Raw genomic sequence first — 23,073 nt, 5'->3', positions numbered from 1 at the left:
TGGGCGGCCGCCGGAGTCCCGCCCGCGCCCCCCGCTCGCTGCTGTCCCGCTCGGGCGCTGAAGGGCCGCCGGACCCCTGGCTGCTGCTGCTCCTTCACCCGGTGGCGTTTCGGGGCTGACCCGGCGGCAGGAAGCACCCGCGGCTCCTCCCTGTGCCCTCCCGCTCCTCCTCCTCGCCCATGTCCATTCCAAGATGGCCGGTAAGTGGGGCCGGCGGGCGGGAGGGCGGCTCGGTCGGGGCTGCCGCCGTCCCTCCGAAACCAACCCCCTGGTATCTCTCTCTTCTGTTTTTTTGTTTGTAGGGATCCCTTTGTATTTTGTGGATTTGCAGGATGACTTAGATGATTGTGAGTAACTGTTTTTTGTTTTTCCGCTCCCTGTTCAGGCCCGCGCTCCCACCCCGGGGTCCTCCTGTCGCCCTCTTTCCCTCTCCTCATTTTCACCCCGCTGAGGGCGAGGGGAGGATTTTGAGGCAGTTCTGGCAGCTGAAGGTTCCCAAGGCGTTGGGACTGTTCTCGCTGGTTGCAGTGGCCGCTGAGCTCGGTGTAAACAGCAGCTCCAGCAGCGCCCGAGCTGGGGAAGAGGCGCACGGGGGGATGAGGGGATCAACCCCACTCCTGCTGTAGCTGGAAATTAGGATAACTAGCCCAGGGGTTGCTCAGTTGCCGTGAGACTTTCCAAGGCTGTAGAGTCTGTGAGGACGCGTGTTCTGCTGCTCCTGCATCCCGGGGATGTGCTGCGAGCGCACCTCGGGATAAAGGGAAGATCGCTGTGTGCTCCGGTGGGTTTGGGTTGAGTACCACGTCCTGGGGCAGGGAACAGCTCCATCACACGCTGCTGTAGTCAGGGCTGTGTTCCAGGAGAGATGGACACCTGTCTGACCTGAACCAGCCCGGTAACGCTGTGATTTCAGGAGATGAATCTTTGATACTAACTTCTATTGCCTTAGAAAGCAGCTCTATCTAAGCAGCTCTCTTCATTGGCACGTTGGATGCTGGATTAACTTTTCAATTAAAAAAGAAAAATGGTACTTGTATTCGTTGCTTGTGAGAAACTTTATCACAAGACCTTTATTGTTTAATACCACTTGGAAATATGAAACAGGTGGACCCATCCCACTCACCTTCCCAGCTGAGCATGAGAAAGCCAAATTAGGAAAAAGGTGGTCTTTAGGACCACCAGGTGAAATGTTGGAATACAAGTGGGATGTACAGTCTTCCTTTGGGAAGATGTGCAGGGAAATTGCCTCTGTGGGAGGAGCTGCTTCTGTGGAAGCCTGTTAGTTGTTGCTCTCAGTCTTTGAGGTTTCTGCTTTTCCCTAGTAGGTAACAATGTGAAAAGTGTGAGCAGCAGAAACAAATGCAGACTTATTAGTGGTTTTCTTGTGGGTGTTGACCTTGGACCAGGAGTGGCTATCCCTGGAAGTGTTTGTTGTTCACTAGTGTTCAGTCCTTGGCTGTTCTGTTTAGACTGTAACAGATTAGTCTGGTAAGTTTACTAAAAAGTTTGATACTTGTAAGGCAAAACTCTAGCAAATAAAAATGTCCACATAAAGACAGTTTTGCCATAAATGGTAATTCAAAGAAGAAATTATCAACTTCAGGATGAACATGTAAATAAATGTACCTTTTAGAGCTTTATTAAAATCTAATTCTGTGATTTAAAAATATTCTTTGATTATGTTTGTTAGTTTGACAATGCCTTTAGAATTATGGAATCAAAAGCTCTCAGTTGTAGCAGAGTTCAGGTGTCCCATACTGAGATACTGTTGTGCTAATTCAGTGACTAGGCTAGCAAAGAGTCCAGGATGTGTTCTAGGAAAGCCTCAGTGAAATAAATCACAGGAACTGGATTTTTACTTGCTTAACTAAATTAATGAAATAATATCATGCCCACCAAAGATTAATTCTGTTGAAACACAGACTCTGGGGCCTTATTCTGAGTGTGGGAAAAAGCTGCAGTAAAATCTAGCTAAATTCAAGTGCCGCTTGAAGCTTGTTTTTCTTAAGATGAGATAGTGGTCATCTGGAAAAAGTAATTAGCTCATTTATGCCCTTTGTACAATTAGTAAGAAAGTATTTAAAGAATTAGTTTTTCCTTCTACAAACACAAGGAGGGAAAATAACCTCATTGAACTCATTAAATCATTGCTGGTATTTACTGGTTTGTGCTGTGAAATGTGAATGGTGACACTGGGTGATGACATTGAATTGCTCCCTTAGGTCCTGTGACTCTGAGTTCCTTACACCTCTGAGCAGCTTTTGAGCACAGTGTATTCTACTTCAGCTGTGAATACTGTCACATTTATTTCTGTTTATAGGTGAACAGATTTCAAGGTTAGTTGTTTGATCTAGTTAGAGGAAAAAAACCCAAATATTAAACGTACCTGTGAAATAACATTAGATAAGAAATGCTAGCTCATTATTTGGGATTTACTTTATTGTACATGGTGTATTCTGAAACTTGTGAGTACCTATGGTGTCTTATTTTATGGAAAAAGAAAACAAAAATTCTTGAGAGAAGACAAAATGGATTCTGCCCTGATTATTCCTTACTTATGTGTAGTGAGAGTGTGTGGAAAAAATTTCAGGTATTTAACTCTCAATCCTGAGCATAAGTAGTAGTGCTCTGTTTTCTTTCTGCTCTTGGAAGCACTAGTGTGTGCTTAAGTACTTTAAATGAATAATGGAGCTACTCCAGGTAGTAAAATTAAACATGTTCATCATGTTTACAAAATTAGCCCCAGGTGTGGTATTGTAGTCAAAGTTAGAATTGGGATTTATTTCATTGTCATTTGAATTGGTAGGAATTCTGAAATATGTGAACTAATAGCTTTAATTGTTAAAGTGTTTCTAATTGGGGACAGGTGGGAACTACTTAAAGCTAATGACAAGTGTATTGATTCGAATCAGTCTTTCTTTGTCTAACAGGTGATTAACATCAAAAATTTGCTAGGGAATGTCTGGTCTGTGTGGATTTTCAAATATATGTACTATAATTGCATGGATAGAAGGATGGCCAGAGTTTAGCTATGGAGAGTTTGTTGCAACCTCAAAGGGAAATCTGCAATCCTACAGACACTGTAACTTCCCATGAGCTGTCAGGGATGCAGCAAGTTTCTTTTGAAGCAGCAAATCTGGATGTTCTCTCTTCAGATGCTTTGATTGGGGGAAAGTCCCAGAGCAGATCAATCCCAGACAGACCTGGGCACTGTGAATTGTTTACACTTGTGCAGATAAATGTTCTGAACCTCACAGACCCTTCTGTAAGGAGCAGCCATGGAAATAATAATGACCAGTGGGGTGGAAATAAAGGTGTCAGTGCAATATGTCATTATTCTAAAAAGCCACGAGTAATTAGCATCTGTTTTCTATTGTATAGCTGTGGGTTCACTTGTAGTATCTGTGTGCACATTTGACATGTCAACATTTATTCTAATCCCAGAGTTTTCTTCTCTTTGAATTCTGCTGAATTTGTTGACCACATTGTCTGCAGGAACAGCAGAATTTTGAATTTCTCTAGTATTTTAACTCACCTGGGGTCCTTGGAGATCTTAAATCAATCTGATTTTTTTTCTTTTTTTTTTTTTTCTCTGAAGACCCAGATACAACATTTTTCTCTGAGTGTGTTCAGGTGATTTCCTCTTTTACTGAGCTGTATTTAGAGCTTGAATTTGCAAGTCTATATGCAAGTGTTGCACTCACCTTCATTAGATACAATTTAAGATTTTTTTGCAAGCTGTTTCCAGTGATGTGCAAATACTTTTAAAGAAATTGTTATTGGTATCTTGTATTGTACATTGTAGCTTCTCTTTCTGACTCTTGGATTTTTAAAAAATTTTTTTTTTTTTGTTACTTTGCATGTCTGTCAAGTTGGCTTTGAAGATTATGGACCAGACTGTGATAGCATGAGGATAACAGCATTCTTGGATATTCCTGGGCAGGATAACTTAACTCCACTGGCTCGTCTAGAGAAATATGCTTTCAGTGACAATGTATTTAACAGGTAAGGGCACAACAGGCACACTTGATGGTACCTGAGTGTACTGTGGATGTTAAGGTGTCACTGTGTCTTTCATTAATCTCCCAAATGCCTGATGTTATTTCTATCTGAATAACTTGTATAACACTTCCATGAGAAGAGATTTTAATTCTTGGCTGTCTGAATAACATCTCTCAATTCCATCTTTGTTTTGTTGGTATGTAGAATGTTCAGAGACGAGCTTGATCTTTTTTATTATGCCATTTACATTTGTTAAGTTCCTTTTGCATCCCATCTAAGTGTCATTGGCTGGATATTAAGGCAATTAATGTGTTCACTCCACAGGCAAATTATTGCCAGAGGTCTTTTGGATGTCTTTCGAGATTTCAGTAACAATGAAGAAGACTTTCTGACTGTAATGGAAATAGTGGTCAGGCTCTCTGAAGATGCAGGTTTGAAAGTTTGCTTTTGTTTGTGTTTTAATTTGTTATTTTATGTAAATTGCAACATAGGAAGTACTGACTTCCGATTTTGAGGAGGCGATGAGTGAGCTAAGGAAACTGAATCATCTAGCAGGAAGATCTGTCAATGAAAACAGATTCCTTTTTTTCTTTGTTTTGGAAGTATTTTGTATGGTAAATGTTAAATGAAAGGTTCTTTCTTATTATAGGGCCTGAAACAATATTTTTCAAGGAATTTGTTAAATTTTATTTGCTATATCTGTTGCAAGTGGCACAGAGCAGTTGTGGGTTTTAATATTTCTTGTGCATACATTATGAAAAACATAATGAAAACATTAAAGAAAAATGCCACTTTTTTTCTTTAGGTATCTGATCTTAATTTCGTATTTAGTAATCTATTTCTGACTTTCATTTCCAGAGCCAACTGTACGTACAGAGCTGATGGAACAGATACCTCCTATTGCCATTTTTCTGCAAGAAAGTCGACCAAAATTCCCAACAGCATTTTTTGAATATCTTATGCCCATAGTAGTGAGATACCTCACAGATGTTAACAATCAGGTAGGAAAAACAGACAACCGGAATTGAATCCTTGGAAAATTCTGTGTGGTTCAATGAATTTAAGGCATGAGGAAGAGATAATAGGAAATTCCATGTTGTTGATATCTGGCTTTTATGTAGTGCTCTGTATTTATTGGTTTCAGAATATTGCACTAGGGAGGTCTGATTTTTTTTAAATTTTTTTTTTTCCCTGGTGGGTTTTTGGTTTTTATTTTTAATACTTCCCTTAGCAGATAATGGAAAACTTCAGGATTTGCCTAACATCACATGGACTGAGTCTGTTACAGGAGTCATGACTTGTAAATCCTGTCTTCTACTTTATCTTTTGCCTTATTCTCAGAAGGTGATGAAATCATTATATTAAACTTTAATGTTTATTGCTAATTCCTTGTGATAGTAAAACTAAGACCTTTTTCTGGGTTTGTTTCTGTGTGTTCATTCAAAAAATAGGGGGTTTTGTGGTTCTTGTATCTGTAAACATTGTTTTTATAGTGACAGGCTGGTTTTGTGTGTTTGTTTATAGGTCAGAAAGGCTGGTCAGGAAGCACTGCTGATACTGCTGGAACAGGACCTTGTGGCTCAGAGTGACATTGAAAATAAAGTGTGTCCAATTCTGCTGGACCTCTCTGCTCCTGACAGTGATGATGAGTACAAGGTGGAAGCTGTGAACGTAAGTTGATAACATTAGTTTATAGTGGTGATTAAGATGAGGTCCAGGAATAGTGCTGACATTAAATAAAGTAAGCAATCAAACTTTTATTGTTTATTCATTAAAATGTTTGGATTTTTGGTTTAACAAAACAAGTCTTTAATTCTTATTCTGAATTTTTGAAAATATCAGATTTAAAAAGAGACTATCCTTGTACTTCAGGATGCTAAATGGCGTCAAAATAGTAGCTGAATAGCTTTAAAATACAACTGGTCCTTGGCAGCCTTTTTTGAAATTCTTGTTAGGATTGTTAAATTCCCCAGAGTGTTCTTTACATTTGCTTTACCAGGTTTCACAGTAATGTTGGAGAAATATGACCTGATCTCAGTTCTGAAGTGTTTTGAAAAAAACATTGCCTGGTGACTTTCAAGAAATCAGTTGACTCCACAGAAAAGTGCTGGTGTGTAATTACATTTCAGCATGGATATCTGACACTTGACCTGTAAAATATTTTACCAGCTAGATTTTCCTCTTCCTTGTTTGGGAGTTGGGAATTGCTTAGGCAATTTTCCAGGATGACATCTGAGCACCAGATGCCTTTTAGGAGTTTGAAAATTTGTAGGGAAGTCCTTGAATGGTGTCTTACCTAGTTCTTATTTAGCACTCTATTACAAAGGCAAGCATTTATTCCTAGAAAGGAGTAAAGCTTTTTTTGTGAAGGTAGAAAGCTCCAATATTTTTTGAAAAGTAAAAATAGAAAGATGAGGACTGTTAATCTGATGACACTTGTGTAAGTGTTAAACTCCTGGTGCTGCAGACAGAGCAGTTGAGGAGAAAGGTGCCTGGACGCCCCTTGATTTCTACTCTTACCAATACAAGAATTACAGCAATTCCTCCCAGAAAGTGGGAGCTGAAAGGAAACACACAATCCAAAGCACATGATTTTCACAGCAGAAACATGGTTTGTGTTGGTAGTGGAAATTGATAGTTCCTCAGAGAAAGCTGAAATAATGAGTGTGTTACTAACTTCCTTTAATTATGCACTGCTAAATTTTAAAATTCCTGGGGATAATTCCTATAAAGTGTGCATTAGCTCACATATGTAACTAGTTTTTCTTGCTCTCCCTTTTGTCTCCTGTTGTATGGCAAACTTCTGTTTTATTGTGGTATCTGAGCCTACAAGGAGCTGGGACTGTGCATGTTTGGGTGTTAACAGTTCAGATACTTTAAATGTCTTACTTACATGCTGAAGCTTGGGATATTTCTAAAATGCTTAAAGAGTGTGATTTTTATAAGGTGTTTAGTGAAAAGGAATGTTTTGTCTTCTCCATAAAAAATACTAGTATTTGCCACATTGCAAACACCTTGAAAACAAATCTATTAATAACAGTCTATTTACCAGATAAAAAAGACAGAGAATTAAATGCAGAAATGTTATATTCTGCCACAGAATGATTTAAAGTAAAACTGTATTTGTGCTTCACTTAAAACAGGTGTATGAAAATACAAATAACATGTAGCAGTTAAATCTGTTTGATTGTAATCACAGTCTTGCTCTCAGTGGTAATTTTTAGGAGGAATTTGGCTGTGCTTACAAGCTTTATAATTTTCTTCTCTTTACACTTATCCCTTTCCTGATTTTCAGATAATCTGTAAAATGGCTTCCATGTTGAGCAGAACAACAGTTGAACACATGCTGCTTCCTCGCTTCTGTGAACTGTGCAGTGATGGGAAATTGTTTCAAGTCCGAAAGGTTGGTTTTTGTCCCGCCCTAAACCACCTAAAAATGAGTTTATATGTTGCTGTTCGAATGCCTTCCTGACTGAATAATTTAGTCATAACTTTAACTGATGAACTTTCAAAGCATCTGGGAGAGAAGTTCTAAATTTATTGACATGGTTCTAGGTTCTATGGTTCAATAAAGAAACAGATAACAGACCTTGGTCAATAGCTTTGGTCCAGCAGTTAAACTGGTCTTGCACATTTAATAGTTTTGCACAGCCTTTTTTTTTTAAAGCTGCCATGCTTGGTTATAGGATGGATGCAATTTACATAATTTCTACCTTCTTATTTCAAAATTCAAAAGTAGTAGAAATTTGAGACATCCTTCCTTTTCAAAAAAAGCCTGTTACTATTGAAAGGAGAAATCCCACAAGTGTAAGACTCACTTTAATTCACGTTTGAGTACAAAAGGAAACTTGTAGCATAAGAAGTATTAAAATATTTGAGTAGACTTAAGGGTCACACAGAGCTTCAGCTTGGTCTGCAACATAAGCAGCACATGCTGGAATTTGAGCTGCTTTATTGCCTTCTAAATAAGCATAGAGAGTGACTAAAATGTGTATTAACACAGTTTTATCTTGAATGATTTCAGATTTTGACAACATCTTTTTCCAGCATGAGGGGATGTCCCTTTTGCCCTAATTAGAGCTTCTGTAATGACCTGTAAATGGCATGAACTTGAGACCTTGGTTAAACTTTACTTCAGCAAAGCACTTAAGCCACCTTGAGCTAGAGCAGCGCTGTCAGTACACCTAAGTCCTGACCCTGGTATCATGTTCTGGCCTGCTCTGGGTTTGACAGCTGCTGCTCCAAGTGATTTAAACTTTCATGTGGGCTTATTGTCCTTTCTGGTGGTTACTGGGGCAGATGATGCTCCTCATGCAGAAACCTTTATTACTATTGATTCCAGAGACATGTGGTATATGGACACTTGCTCCAATGACTCTTTGTTTGGGATGGGTTAATATTACATGATGCAGTTACAGGGCTGAAATTGGAAGAGTCAAAACATGTGCAGTTGTTTTGTGGCATAAATAATGCATGGTGGAGTTGATAATCAAACTAATGTCCTTGAAAGAGACACAGTGTTATTAATGACTTTTTATTTCTTAGATTTGTGCAGCTAATTTTGGTGACATTTGTAATGCAGTTGGGCAAGAAGCCACAGAAAGACTGCTGGTATGTAAAAACCAAATCAATTTGCAAGACTTGTATTTCTCAGTTCAGAAAGTTCAATAATGAGTTCTTTTATTGTCTTCTCTATAAATTAGTGTGCATGCATTTTTTAATTGATTTGGCTAAGGCCTTGAGTGCAATTACATAGCAAAACTGGCAATGAAGAGAAATGCAAAGTTCGTGTTTTGCAAAACATGTTTAAAATGTAATTGACAGTAGATCTATATATACATACATATATATACACACACCCACACACAGCCTCACTTTAGAATTACCACTTTTATTTTTCCTTGAAGTAGATGATCATTCAATGATCGTCAATTATGGTTTCAGGAAAAATAGACCATTAATAATCCTTTCTATTCTTTCTTATTGCACATAGTTATACATACAATCCTAATGAAGTAAGAGACACATGGGGTTTTTTCCAATTCCTTTAATTAGTGTATGCATTTAACCTGTCCCTGTTTCTTCTGTTCTTCACTTATTTTATTCTCTTTTGAATTGTCATTGTCTCCAATTTTCAAGCAAGTACTTTGATATTGCTGCAGTCTTTGTTTAGTCTTTAATTAGCCTTGGATTGGCTTATTTTTGGCAGATTCCCAAGTTCTTTGAACTGTGTTCTGATAGTGTGTGGGGGATGAGGAAGGCTTGTGCTGAATGCTTTATGGCAGTGTCTTACACCACGTCCCCAGAAGTTCGCAGGAGCAAACTGTCCCCACTGTTCATCAGCCTGATCAGTGACACCTGCAGATGGGTGAGTAACTCACTCTGGAATTGATGCATCCTCCCAGGCAGATCCTAAACAAATAATGGACAAGTCAGAAGTGTGCTTTAGTAGTCCTCTGAAGTACATTTGCTGAGATTGGAGCCTAATGTGCTAAAAATGGATCACCTCTAATAAGGTAGTGTCTTATTTTTTTCTCTCTCTCAACAGTTTGTAAGTGTAAATAAGGTTGCTCATGTTAAATAGATGAGTTGAAGTACACAGATGTCCTTCAAATGTGTAACTTCCAAAAGATTTCTGTACAATGGCTGTAGATACATGCCTAGGTGTATCACCCTTTGCTTAAGTGACAAAGTTACTAATTTAGTAATTAAATAAGTTACTTATTTAGTAATGGGTTATATTTGGTATTAAATGAAGCTGTTATATTAAGAACCAATTGGTTCTTACTGAAAATTGCACCAAATTTAGATTTTTCAACTCTGTGAGAGTTGCATGAAGCCTGAATGTTGCTTTTACACCACCACAGGTTCGTCAGGCTGCTTTTCAGTCCCTTGGCCCATTTATTTCTACCTTTGCAAACCCTTCAAGTGCTGGTCTTTACATTCGAGAAGATGGGACACTGAGTATTCGACCATCAGCTCAAGATGTGAATTCCAATTCCTGTCAGCCAAGCAACAATATCACTTTGATGTCTTCCAATGCAAATGCTGCAATGGCCAGGTAAATCCTGGGAAAGGTGGGGTGTAGTGGAAGGGGTTAAAAAGAAGGTAATTGTTTTTGTTGCCTGTCAAGGCTAAAAGTCTCAACTTGAGAATGCAGTTCCAGAAAAGAGTGAGGTCATGCATTTGAGTGTAACCACATTATTGAAAAATTCACTTAGGCTTCACAGGAGGGCAAAAGCAAAACTGGTGAAGTAAAGCATAGTGGTAACACAAATTCTGTCTTTCTGTAGACAAAAGCTTCTGTTCTTGCTGCTGTCTCTTTTGAAGTATTACTCTGAAAACCTCTTGTTACAGAGTACTTAAAGTTTTCTTGCAATTACTCTGTCTTTTACCAGCTCAGAACAACCAATGGAAATCAAACTGGAATCACCGACTGAGGAGACTTCAGCAGAAGTTCATACAAAGCTCTCTGAGAACCTAAATAAAAACCCACGGGAAGAAAGTTCAGATTGTCATGCCAGCCTTGGAGAAGTGTCTCGCTTGTGTCAGGGTGACAAAGCTGCTGAAGGCAGGAAGGAGAGCAGTTTTCCCGGGATGAGCTTGAGGCTGCCATCTGCCGAGGATGTGTTTAACACATTCCTCTACTGGCGCCCTCCTCTGCCTGACATCAGTCAGGACCTGGAGTTGCTGCAGTTCAAGGCTGAGAAGCACAACGATGCCTGCTCTGTGCCATGTAATAACTGTGTTGCTAGCAGTGAAATAAAAAAGGTTCTAGAAAGCTTACAGGAGCACATAGATGATCCAGATGTTCAAGGTGAGACTCTGACAGTAAAATCAGGTTATCTCCTGGCCTTTACAAAACATTTGTCTGAATTTTAATTGGCTTGGTATTCATAAGGTGATGAGCCTACCTTGAGCATTAAATTATAGCAAAAGGTTATGGAACACCTTTTTCCATAAGACCTGAGTTATTTCTAGACGAGCTGGGGAAGTGTTCCTGGCTTCTGTTTGCATGAAAAATAAATCGATCTAACTGCAAAAGGGAAAATAGGTTGTTAAAGACATTTTTAACAGGTTTCAAGTATTGTGGGTAGTGTGGTTTTAGTGACAGTGCTGCCTGTTACCAGCTGAATCCATCCAATATTTGGCTGAGTGGGAATGGCCCTAATTTCAAGTTCTTTCTCTTTAGCCACTCAAATCAGGCCCATTGTTGAACATATTGGAAGGATAATAGCCTAATAGTGGGATCTGTATGTATTTCGTGGACCAAATCCCTCTTGTCATCCATAGTCAGCTCAGTTTCTTGTTTCACCAAGTCTTTTGAGTGCTCTAGAGTAAAAGGCCTTTTCTTTCTGAGAGCAAATGTTTGCTAATACACCATTTCTGTGCAGCTCATACTGGGCTTCCTTTTCTCTTCAGATGTGTTAATTACATATTTAACGCTATTAAATGCAGAAGGGAGACTAAACACCTGTCCTTTGCTTTATACAGCTCAGGTCCAAGTGTTGTCTGCTGCTCTCAGAGCTGCTCAGTTTGATTCTGTTGGTGACTGTGAGACCAAAAAAATGGAAGAAAGCACTGACAGTCTTCAGAACAAAATGATTTTGGATGACACAGCTGTTTCAGATGCTGCCTGCAACCAGGTGCAGGGGGAGACACTTTCATCCCCTGCCTCCCAGGGTGACATCAGTGACCAGTCAACCACCAGTGGGCTGAAAAGCACAGTAAGTACACAAAGTGCTCCATGTCTGTGGGGTTGTGTAGTCCCTGGCCCACTTTTGATCCAAATTGACCCACTTTTGATCCAAAGCCTTTAAACATTACTAGGCCCTAACTATCATATTCTACTTACTCAAATAAAAAAATGAAAAGCCATTAAGGGTTATCGTTTCTGTTTGTGCCCAAATGACCCAGGAGTTAAAGTTTTGCAGTAGTCTTGTAGGTTTTTTTTCTAATGAAATTCTGTTGAATATAATTTGACGTCGAGAATAAAAACTATTGAAAAGTAACCATCCAAAATGTGTATGAATGTTGGGTTTCTGATGTTAAATTTAATTGATTTCTGTAGAAGTAAACCTAACTACTGCTGCCCTTGTTGCTGCTACAGTCTCTGCTGTTTTCCTCAGTGTACAACCGTTGTCTTTTTGTACTTGCATAAACACACTGAACAAAGCTCTGCCTGTGCAGGGCTGTTCTGGATCTGAGCTCCATTGTTCTGCACTGTGATGCTTTGAAATATCCCAAACAGCACCAAGTCTCATTCATTTCACTACCTGGTACCTCCTCTTACAGGACTCAGAGGAACAACAAAGAGGAACCAGTGTATTTTTGAGGAAAGAGCAAGAAAATAATCCACCACTTGAAGATGACAAGTCAAAATTACAGGTGATTAAAATAGCATCAAATGGATTTAGTGGAGTACTGGATACAGTTCATCTTGCCCTTAATGCAGTGATACCTTCTGCAGTGGATCAGCTGTGGAATATGAAGGAATGCTCCAGAATTCAAGGAAAACTGTATTTTAAATGAGAAAATTAGAAACATTCTGTTGCCTTCTTGGTGCCTTAGAGGCAACCTGTGCAACCAAGGTAGGCACTGACTGTACTGTTGTGTCACTGATTTACTGTTTGGCATCAGCAAAGAAGGAATGTTCAGCTTGGTTGATGCAGGATGTTGATAAAGCAGTAATGACTGTTCATTGCTGACTGCTCTGTCCTAATGAGGGGACAAATAACCACTGGGGTCATGTACCCTTGGTGAAGGTAACACATCCAAGGGTTGTCTTGTCTCTTGTGTTTTGGCTCTGGCTGGTTGGTAGAACTGTAGCACAGCAGGTGTATGTTCTTTCTGCTCTTAAATTCAAGTGTCTCTGTCTGTAGGACATCATCCCTCAGCCTTTACTGGACCAGTATCTGTCCATGACTGACCCTGCTCGGGCCCAGACTGTTGACACAGAGATTGCCAAGCACTGTGCTTACAGCCTGCCTGGGGTGGCCCTGACTCTGGGCAGGCAGAACTGGCACTGCCTCAAGGACACCTATGAGACACTAGCCTCAGATGTACAGGTAAGAAAAGAAAGTTTTGTAACAAAAAAATCTGCATTTTGAGCAGTTTTTTTTGTTCCATTTGTACCGCAGTTGTGAGATCACATAATTTCATATAAAGGAATAATAGTGCACTAAGAATATAAAATACTAGATTTAAATCAGACTTCATAAACATGATTAACACTTTCTACTAGCCCTGTTTGTCTTGCTCTTTCAGTCCTCACACAGGGGTGGTTCAAAAGTTTGTTTAATGTAGTGATGGTGTCTGATGCAGTTCCCTTGTTGGGCTGTTCGCAGTGGAAGGTGCGTCGCACTCTGGCTTTCTCCATCCACGAGCTGGCTGTGATCCTGGGGGATCAGTTAACAGCTGCTGATCTGGTGCCAATTTTCAATGGATTCTTGAAAGACCTGGATGAAGTGCGTATTGGTGTCCTCAAACATCTGTATGACTTTCTGAAGGTAGGAAAGTGTAATAAATTTCTTAACATAAATTTTGTTCTGACTCCATTATATGACGAGTTTTTGAATGAGCTGTGCATGTTTCAGTATGTAAATAATGTTTAGTTTTTTGCAATGCTGCCGTTTTGTGTGTGTGCCTCTATTCCTACTTTTAATGTGTCTCACCTCTCTTTTCTCTCATATCCCAACAAAATATCAAAGCTGAAAACCTTTTATAAGCGTGGTAAAGGCTGCTGGATGTTGTAAACTGGAAAAATTGGCCCATTAGCAATTTGTCTTTGAGGCTGGGAGAGAAGAGAGCAGATCCTGGTGGGCTGCTGTGTAATTCACACAGATCCTTAGCTTTTGGTTAAGGGCACCTCTTATGCCCAGAGATGGTGCTTTGGGTGTCCTTGGCAAGGGGAAGACTTCTTGTACTTTGGATGTCACTCGTGTGTGTCCAGGCACTGAGCTGATTGTGCACAGTTCTTAGGAAGCACCTTGTCCATAGTCACTTATTTCAAGCAGGAAAATGCACATAGGTGTGGATTAGTGACACACCTGAGAACTGCAAGTTTTAAGTTTTATCAGTTTTATACCAGTAATGTTTTTCCTTTAGCTACTTCATGCAGACAAAAGGCGAGAGTATCTTTACCAGCTTCAAGAATTTGTGGTGACTGATAACAGCAGGAACTGGAGGTTTCGTTACGAGCTGGCAGAGTATGTAATTTCGTTAACTTCTGATTTTTAACCTGCATTACTAACTTGGAAATAAGTAATTACATTCAGAAGTTAGCACATCTCAATTTGGAGCTAAAAGTTTACAACCATTCTTTAGGAAGGCAAAAGCCACTGGCTGTTAAGAGTTGTTTGGGGGGAGTCAAGGGTGTCTGGGGTTTTTGGGTTTTTTATTTTTTACAAGTTGTGTTGTAAAGTGTGACTAAAACTTAAATGTCTGTGATTAGACTAAAGTGGAGATCTGGTTCACACACAGCTAATGGAATAGACAATCTGATAGATACTATTCAGTGAGGTTTGACAATTCATTTAGTTCTAGACTCCCATGCAGAAATTAGTGAAAAGCATAAAAAAAGTAATTTTTTTAATGCATAGGAAAGAAAAACCAGTTCTTAAAAAATAAGTTTATTCTTTTGGTACTTCTTTAAGACTGGGTATATAACAGAGGTAGATTAACATCCCACAGGTCTTTTTCTACAAGCCCTGTTGATATTCGAAGCACCTTTGTAGGCATAGTTTGCAATTAAAATCTGACCTTTGTGTTTGTCATGTTGCTGTGTTTGTGCTGTTGAGGACTTGCTCTCCCTTTGTAGTTTGGCACAACAAACTCACAGTGGTGCAGACGTTACACAGCAGCTCCCTGAGCCCTGGTAGGGAGCTGCCACTGGCTGGGTTGTGTGTGGCTGCTGGCTCTGTGTGGTTCTCAGATAGCAATTATTTTCTGAAATGTAGATTTCTACACTGAGGTAAATGTTCAGCTTTTGCTTTGCAAGAATGTACAGGGTATTGGTTTGAAGTTGAAAAAAACTTCTCATGCTTCTGTTTGTAGCTTTTGGTTATTATTTTGGATAGTGTTGATGCACTGATATATGTAATTTGGATCAGAATTTCTCTTGGACTCCCTGATGGATTAAAGTGTGTACCTCTAACAAGTGAAGAAAAGAGCAAACTGCTCAAGGGCTCTGTAGTAACCCTGGTGCTTTGGTGCTCCTTCCCCATGTGTAGGAGCTGGTGAATGGCAGCAGGTTGGTGCTGCACGTGGTACAGTTAATGATTTCCTCTGTGTTCCAGGCAGCTGATCCTGATCCTGGAGCTCTACAACCCCAATGATGTCTATGACTACTTAAGGCACATTGCACTAACTCTGTGCTCCGATAAAGTTTCAGAAGTTCGGTGGATCTCCTTCAAACTGGTAGGGGATTTAGTTCACTTCCTGGCAGGAGAGCAGGAAAATTATCATGGAGAGGGTACCAGAAATCCAGTTTTTTTCAGATGAGTAGGGTGAAGAGAGCCATGTTTTAATAAACATGGTAAACAATATGGAAAAAAGTGAAAAGGAAAGTTTTGAAAATATTTTGAGTTGTCACACTGCCACAGGTATTGAAATTTTTCTCTGTGGATGTGAATGAGAAATCTTTTCAAGTGAGTGAAAGCCAGTATATGTGATTTGGAAAAACTTCCCCTAGTTCTGGGGAAAAAACCCCACAACAAAACACAGAAGAACCAAGTACTGATCTTTCCTCGAAGTTGATTTAATTTGTTATGAAGCCTACAAGCAGAGCTGACTACACTGAATACAGTGTCTCTTGTGCAGTTCAAATTAAATTACGTCTTTTTAATTCTAAGGGCTGCAGCTGTAATTTCATTTCTTCTTTTTGTTCCCCTCCATTTCCCCTTCCTTTGGCTCACAGGTTGTAGCAATACTACAGAAGTTCTATGCAAACAGTGCAAATGCCCTGGGATTAAATTTCATCAATGAGCTCGTAGTGCGGTTTCGCCACTGCTCCAAGTGGGTGGGGAGACAAGCCTTTGCCTTCATTTGTCAGGTTGGAATGTTCTCTTTCTGTTTTGATGTGTAGATTTAATTTGGGGCTTTGCAGCAATGTGGGCAAAACTGAAATTTGGACTCACAATTTGTTGGTCCTTTATGGTTTGGTCAGAGTCAGTGTGGTCTTTGTGCAGACATCCTGCTGTCCAGCTCCAGGCTGTATCCCTGTCTGGCTCTGTGCTTCCAGCTGCTATAGCTGATCCTTGGACTTTCTGCTATCCCAGTGGCAAAGCCAAGAAGTCCCAAATAGAGATGCATTTGTTTAATACTTGGCCATGCTAGAATAAAGGGTCACAAGAGCTCTTCAAGCCACCAGTGGGTGCTGGATGCCAGGAACTATTTCTGTCTTTATTGCCACTCACTCACCCCCTCCAAACCAAAAATGCTTACTTGGGTAGCAGCGAGGAGCAAGGGTTGAATGTTAAAAGGCAAAAGGGTGGTGACAGGCCAGAGAGCAGTATTTCCTAAAACATTCTTGAAAGAAATTCATCTGCTCTTGCTGACCCATCTTTGGCTGAACTTTAGAATGGTAAGACACAGTTGGGGTGTACTTGTTCAGAGCTTTTTTTAATAGGCCAAATGAAGGACATGACGGAAAGAAATTAAGGGAATGGCAGAGTGTATTTTTAACATAAATCTTGCTTTTTTTCTGTTGTGTGTTTCTAGGCTGTAGTAGAAGAGGAGTGCATGCCTGTGGACCAGTTTGTTGAACACTTACTCCCCAGCCTTCTAAGCCTTGCATCAGACCCTGTGCCAAACGTCAGGGTCCTGCTGGCCAAAGCTCTCAGGCAGACGCTGCTGGAGAAAGGTGTGGTCACTGATTTCCTTGGAAAGATCCAACATCTCGGGAACACTGGCTCTCCTCAGTCGGTGCAAGGCTGTGAAACAGAATCATACACTATAGTCTAGGATTTCAGCTCAGATTTGGGAGCACTCGAGTGGTTTTGCAGCTTTGGAACGTGGGATGCTGATCCCTGCTAGGCCAGGCTTGGCAATGCTGCAGGTGCCGAGTGGCCCCACTAGGGGGCAGTGCGGCCCCGCAAACCGCGCTTGGGATCCAAATTGCTCTGAAACACCACCTTGGCTTGTTTTGGTGGATCTCAAATGTGATTTGTGTGCTGCTCCCTGATTATTCAGAGGAAGAAGCACAGAAATCGCCCATCTTTTTTTTTTTTTTTCTTTTTTTTTTTTTTTCTCTCACTCAAGAATAAAGTGTTGAGAAGGTTTTGGAATGTATTGGGCAGTGGCAGCTTCCTGAGCTTCCTGTTGCTCATTGGTACATTTCTATTTAGGGCTCAGCAAAAAGAGTTTATCTTAGAAGTGTTTAAGTACTTAATAAGATGAATCAGAAGCAGCATATTTTTATTTTTCTGTCAGCTTCCTTAGCTTCCTGTAGTTTCTGCAAGGAGACTATAAGCTGGATAAGCTGCCCCAGATGGTTTTGGCATTCTCTGTATTTCTGCACTACTTATGCACTAGGGTTTATCCTTTCCAATTTGATTAAAATTGTCTTTTTTCTCCCCTTATTCCAGCTTATTTTAAAAGTGTTGGTAATCCTCATCTAGAAGCTGCAGAAGAGACCATTCTAGCCCTGCAATCTGACAGAGATCAAGATGTGTCTTTCTTTGCCACCATCAAACTGAAACAGGGTAACATGGACAATATCACCATTGAAAAACAAAACTAAGCTGTTGTTCTGCAGCGATGGCTGAACAGCAGGATGGTTTTTCACCTCGTGTTCCTGTTAGTATGAGTAATGAGGACAGACAAGGTGGGTTTTGTTACCTATTTGAGCAGGAAAGGGGCTGGTGAGAAATGTTAGTCTTCATTTCATGACCTTGTTTCATCTACACGGAGTGTTTGATTCTTGTGAGTAATTCCTTCCTTTTGGTTTTCCCTTTGTAAATGTGAGTGATAACTCTAACCTCACCTGCACTTAAATATTGCCTGTAAAGTCTTACACCACACTCAGTGTTTCAGCATAATTGGAATTTACATTTCATTTTTTTAACAAAGCATTTCTGTTAGTACAAGTCTGCTACAAGCTTTAAAAGGTTTCTGAATCTTAAAACCTGATTATAGCAAACTTCCCCGAAGCTGTTCTTTCCTCACTTTTATTACAGTCTTCGTACTGTGTCAGCTCTTGCATTTATTTGGAAAAAAAAAGTGTATATATGTGAATAGTTTTGAATTGTAACAAAAAATTATGAAGAACTTAATTCTGTATTGGTGGAAAAAGCTCAAAAATCATTTCATTTTTTAAAGTAGTTACACTGTTAGAATTGAGCATGAGTCATTTTTATGTGTGACGTTTTTCAAAGCACGGAGAGCTCAAGATTCTTTGTATATTGTGACGTTTCTATTAATTTGTTACTTCTGAGTTATATCTTTGTAGTGTTAACAGGTCGTAACAACAACCTTTGTAATTTCTGACTGCCCTTACAGGAGTTCACAGGTCAGTTTTTGTCACTGCTGCCTCTCCCAGGAGCAGGTAGACTGGAGATTTCCTAAGAGGAAAATTCCTTGTTCTGCCCTAGCAGAGGTCACTTGAGGTGAGAGATTCAGTTCTGCAGCAGGAGCTGGACAAGAGTATTACAGAGTTGCAGGTTAAAGGCTTTGTTTGTTTTACATGCACACCTCATTTAACAAACACCTTTTAACCTGCCCAGTGTTTAAACCCCTAACAGCTTTTCCTGAGAAACAAAGGATCTCTAAATTCTGCACAACCCCAGTTCAGAAATGCTCTGGGGAAAGGTGGTGCCACAGTTTGCTCTGTGACCTCTGTGGGTTGTTGGGGAAGGTCTAGGATAACACCAAATAAGACATGTAAGGTGAAGTGGGATGTCTCCTGTCTGTTGGAACAGGGCTTGGAAGAAAGAGCAGAATTGTGTTAGTCAGATTGAGCAGCCTCAGAAAAATTACAAAGCTTATACTTCTGCTGGACCCTGTCGTCTCTTGGATCCCAAATCTGCAATAATGTGGGTCCTGGGGGAAAAAAAAAAAAGTGGTTTTTAATTTTTTTTTAGTTGTGGATTTAAACTTTGTCCTGCTCAAAAACTACTGCTTAGATACTAAAGTAATTGTTTCCTGTGATACTTTTTTTCTGAGAGCCAAGTCCTTTTCCCTGAGCAGACCTGTGTAAATACTTGCCCTCATTTCATATTCCATAGTAAGTAGTTCACATGGGTGAAGGTTTTCACAGCAATACCTGTTTTGTTTTAGTTTGGATGTGGCTTGTCTGCAATACAGTGAGTAGGTTCCTCAGCTGGGTTCTGTATTTCGGGAGGGCTCACTTTTGTATAAGTTAACCAGTCATGTATTATAATATGTACAGTATTTGTAACAAATGGTTTTCTTGTAAGATCACAGAATGCTCTTTTGAAGCTGCAGGCAGAAATATATCACTGCTATTGCAGCAAACAGTGTAAACTCTGCAACATTCTACGTTTAATTTTTTACAGGTTTTTTTTATAATTTAAAACAAATGCTTCCTCAGTACAGACTTTTTATGATTGCATTTTCTTAACAAAAAAGACCCCTCAAGTTAATTTTTCTAGTTCGAATATCTTTTTCTAATGCTGGCATTATACTGATATTTTCTAACAGTTCCAATTTTCTAAGGCCTTTCTGACAAGGTTTTACTTCTGTTTTTTATTATCAGTTCATTAAATTTCTCAGCACTGAACAGATTTTTTTAAGTGTGTGTATATGTAAGTATGTTTGAAATATACTGTATATAAATTAAATACCTTGAACGTTAACCCAACCCAGGTTGCTGTTTGTCAGATCACCTTAAATAGTTACCTTGACTTGCAATAATCCACTGGAAAACACAGGCTTCCATAGGTTTTAGCATGTTTGGTTAGTGTTCAGTAGGAGTTTTTGTGTGTAAAGGGTAAGCCACCAGCTATAAAAGTTCATTACAAGGCTGAACAAAGTTGTTTTTAACAGTATTTTGGTACCTCTCTGACTCCCAAATTCATGTCAGTTTTGAACAGTGTGATTTCAGTCGAGCTTCCAAAACCTCCTGTTACAACTCCACACTTGCATGTACTAATGGGGGTCAGCATAGTTCTGGGGTGGGTTTTTTATAAACAATGTGCAGGTCTGTCACACAGATTTACCCTCTGCAAGTTTGTCTTTTTGGTTTAGTTTTAAACTAGAAACGATTTCAGCATGACTAAAGGCCGCACTTTATGTCTTGTACTAGACAAATGTATGCAATGAGTGTGTTCATGTGCAGTTCTCTGGGTTGTTTAAATTATGCAAAAAAAATGTATTTAAAAAGCCAGGTGGAGCAAAGTTAGGTAGTCCATCCACTTTCACAGCAGTAAGAATATCACTTTTCAGCATTTCTAGCTAAGGAACATGACAATAACGGTGGTTGGTGCAATATTGCTTGGATGCTGTAGGGAATTTTCCAGCACTTGGAATCCAAAGCATGTTGGTCATGTTGCTTAGGTTTGAGGCTCACAGGTGTCCCTGGTGGGATGTGTCTGTGGCAGCATTCAGGTCTGTACACGGTGGTGTTTAGAGCCCAGTCAACTGGGGACACTCTGGAAGTGTCATTCATTTGTCAGAATAAAGAATCTATGTAACTTTGTATTTATCTCAATAAATCCTGTGACTGTTTTATAAACCAACTTGTGGTAACTGATTTTTGTTACGGGTGAGATGTGACTTCATTCCTTGGTTAAGGAAACATATCCCAGGTGTAAACACTGTTGGCTGGCAGACCAGGCCTGAATGTGGAATTCTTCATGCTGGGTAGTAAAAGAATCTTTTAAATGTGCCATTTACTGCTGGAACTTGCCCTGGTTGTGGGGATATGGCTCCCTTCAGGCTCAGGCACCACCTGAGCAGAGTTTTGTGCTCATGGCAGCCTAACACTACTGTTGGTCTTGTCTCACCTGTGAAATCCAGGCTGCAGCAGATTTCACAGTGGAAACCGAGTGTTGGAACCAGGGAGGAGAGAGCTGTCCTTGCTTCAGCATTGCACAAACAACTTGTTAGCTCAGGGAATTTTTAAGGAGGAAGAAAGAGAAGCTGTTGTTTCACCTGTTCCATATTTATCAATAGACACCAGAGGCTCAGAACACTGTGGCAATTGTTGCATTCCCTTCTTAAAGTGAACCAAATGAACAGACATCGTTAAATGCCAGAGCACAATACAGCTTATAAAACCCAACAGACATCAGGAAACTGGTGCAGATTGGGCTCTTATATGTTTTCCTCTTGCTTAAGGAAGAGAATTGTAGTCAGCTTGCAATCTCCCTGACATTGTTCCTGATGGAAGCAGACAAAAAGTACCAATGAAACAGAAGGGCTGCAATTTAGTTAATTTATGCAAAACAAAATCAGCATTCAAACTGGGAGTTACCAAGCAGAAATGTATTGATAGAAAAGCCAAAATACTCTCTGTGCATAAACTGTGAAATATTAAAAGAGGATTTCAAAGAGACTCCTGGAATTCACATAGCTATAGGCCAGAGAAGATGCAGGAGGGAATTTTGTCACTATCAAATTCATGAGGAGGGCACAGGGGCTTTGATTTAATCCCCAACACTCAGGCCATGCCCTGTGAGCTACAAACCAGCACAGCTCTGCTGTGGCACAAGAGCTTGCATCAGTAAGGAAAACCAGAAACAGCTTTTTCAGTGGGGGGTTTAGGAGGGAGGATGATTGCTTATGAAAGATGGTAAAGGATCTATGGGAGGGAGAGGAAAGAGCATGAGGAGGTGGCAAAGGACTGAGAGAAATGAAACTGCAGAGCAGCTGGGGCACACAATTCCAAAGGTATCTGTCTGTAGCAGAGCCCATGTCCACACGCTTTCTCTGCCTTCAGTTTTCTGAATTTGCAGTGTTGTTGGGTTGTAACCACCAAGTGTGTTCAAAGGCAAGCAGAAGCCAGCAGTGAAGCTGTGCCTGAGGATCTGCTGACCAGTAATGTTTAGGGAGGGTGGTGGTTTGCAGAGAGGAGCCAAAAGCTATTAATTCCCTACTCTCCTTCCAGCAGCCCGTTTAGGTTGGTCTGATGCCTAAGCCAGGCTGCAATTGAGGTTTGTGCTTTGGTTTCCCTTGAAGTTCTAGTTCCCTGTATACTGTTGTTTGCAGCATTTGCTTGACATGACTGTCTGGTGTGGATTGCTGGTGTTTTTCTGGAATTCCTGTGTGTACAGGAGCTAATAAAGGAACTGTCAGCTCAGAGAACCCATCTTAAAATACAGTTCTAGTGGCTTGGGATAAGAAATGCAGAGATCCCTTGGCCAAGCCTCTTCCATGGAATTTCTGATGGTATCTCAATTCATTTGGTTTCCAGTAGCCAAACAACCACTGGGGTCAAGCAAGAGTCAAGGTATAAAAATTCATGGCTATGAGCTTCCTTACCTATGAGCTGCCATATGTTAGAGGAATGATCTAGGCCATAGCAGTTGTCTTCTCTCCCCTGATGAGTGTTTGTATGCATAATTCAAACGTGTGCATGTGTTTGAATTCCAGCTTTTATTGATTGAATTGGGCTCTGATAATAAACAGTATAAATAAATCAGAAGGGAGTTAGAGCATTGATGTGCTGGGGGGGGTTGGAATTAAAATGAGTGCAGTGACCTCGAGCAGAATGTAATTTCAAAAGTGCCTGAAATATGCTGATGACATAAAATAAGGCTGAGGAAGTTGGAGGGGCAGAGGAACAAAACAAACTCATTCACAATGATTTGGATTTATCAGGATTACAGGCAGGTAAATGGCTTATGCAGTTTATTGTAGGGAAGCGTGAGGTAATGAGGCCAGGGACCAAAAGTAATCAGAATATCCATGGAATATGGATCAGAGCTTGTGGGAGGGCAGGTGCAGCACTTGTCATTGGTGTCAAACATGCAGAAATCCTCTCACACTGCTTTGGTAAAGCACAAACCTTTCAGAGGCTGAGATATGTCTGGTAGTTTTACATGAAGAGAGGAGAATCCAGCTTTTGATGTTACAGGAAATGTGACCTGTAACTGAGCTGCCTAATAGTTG

The 23,073-nt window shown here is 40.2% G+C and overlaps 1 protein-coding gene across 3 annotated transcripts; it reads left to right on the top strand.

The window, feature by feature from the left end:
• Positions 1-20,699, top strand: LOC146428550 (serine/threonine-protein phosphatase 4 regulatory subunit 1-like). Of its 3 annotated transcripts, XM_085079620.1 has the most exons (20): positions 1-200; positions 303-347; positions 3,873-4,005; positions 4,327-4,433; positions 4,861-5,003; positions 5,527-5,673; positions 7,298-7,405; positions 8,548-8,613; positions 9,212-9,370; positions 9,870-10,063; positions 10,401-10,819; positions 11,497-11,729; positions 12,298-12,390; positions 12,885-13,070; positions 13,350-13,511; positions 14,110-14,210; positions 15,300-15,420; positions 15,920-16,054; positions 16,723-16,864; positions 17,589-20,699. In XM_085079620.1, exons 1-20 carry the CDS (start codon positions 194-196, stop codon positions 17,741-17,743), a joined length of 2,856 nt encoding a protein of 951 aa, XP_084935746.1. In that variant the 5' UTR covers positions 1-193; the 3' UTR covers positions 17,744-20,699. The 3 variants fall into 3 exon arrangements, with proteins under 3 accessions (XP_084935746.1, XP_084935747.1, XP_084935748.1); XM_085079621.1 differs by lacking the exon at positions 303-347; XM_085079622.1 differs by lacking the exons at positions 1-200; positions 303-347 and adding an exon at positions 636-781.
• The last annotated feature ends 2,374 nt before the right edge of the window (positions 20,700-23,073 follow it).

The sequence above is a fragment of the Lichenostomus cassidix genome, chromosome 20 (genome assembly GCF_008360975.1).
Source record: "Lichenostomus cassidix isolate B80296 chromosome 20, HeHo_3.0, whole genome shotgun sequence".
Taxonomy (NCBI): Eukaryota; Metazoa; Chordata; class Aves; order Passeriformes; family Meliphagidae; genus Lichenostomus; species Lichenostomus cassidix.
The sequence above is the reverse complement of the archived record's forward strand: the minus strand, read 5'-3'. Positions and strand labels throughout refer to the sequence as shown.

Coding starts and splice junctions, on each gene's coding strand:
- LOC146428550 (XM_085079620.1), top strand. Junction 9,371..9,869: donor TCAGTGACACCTGCAGATGG/GTGAGTAACTCA, acceptor ACACCACCACAG/GTTCGTCAGGCTGCTTTTCA. Junction 14,211..15,299: donor TTTCGTTACGAGCTGGCAGA/GTATGTAATTTC, acceptor TCTGTGTTCCAG/GCAGCTGATCCTGATCCTGG.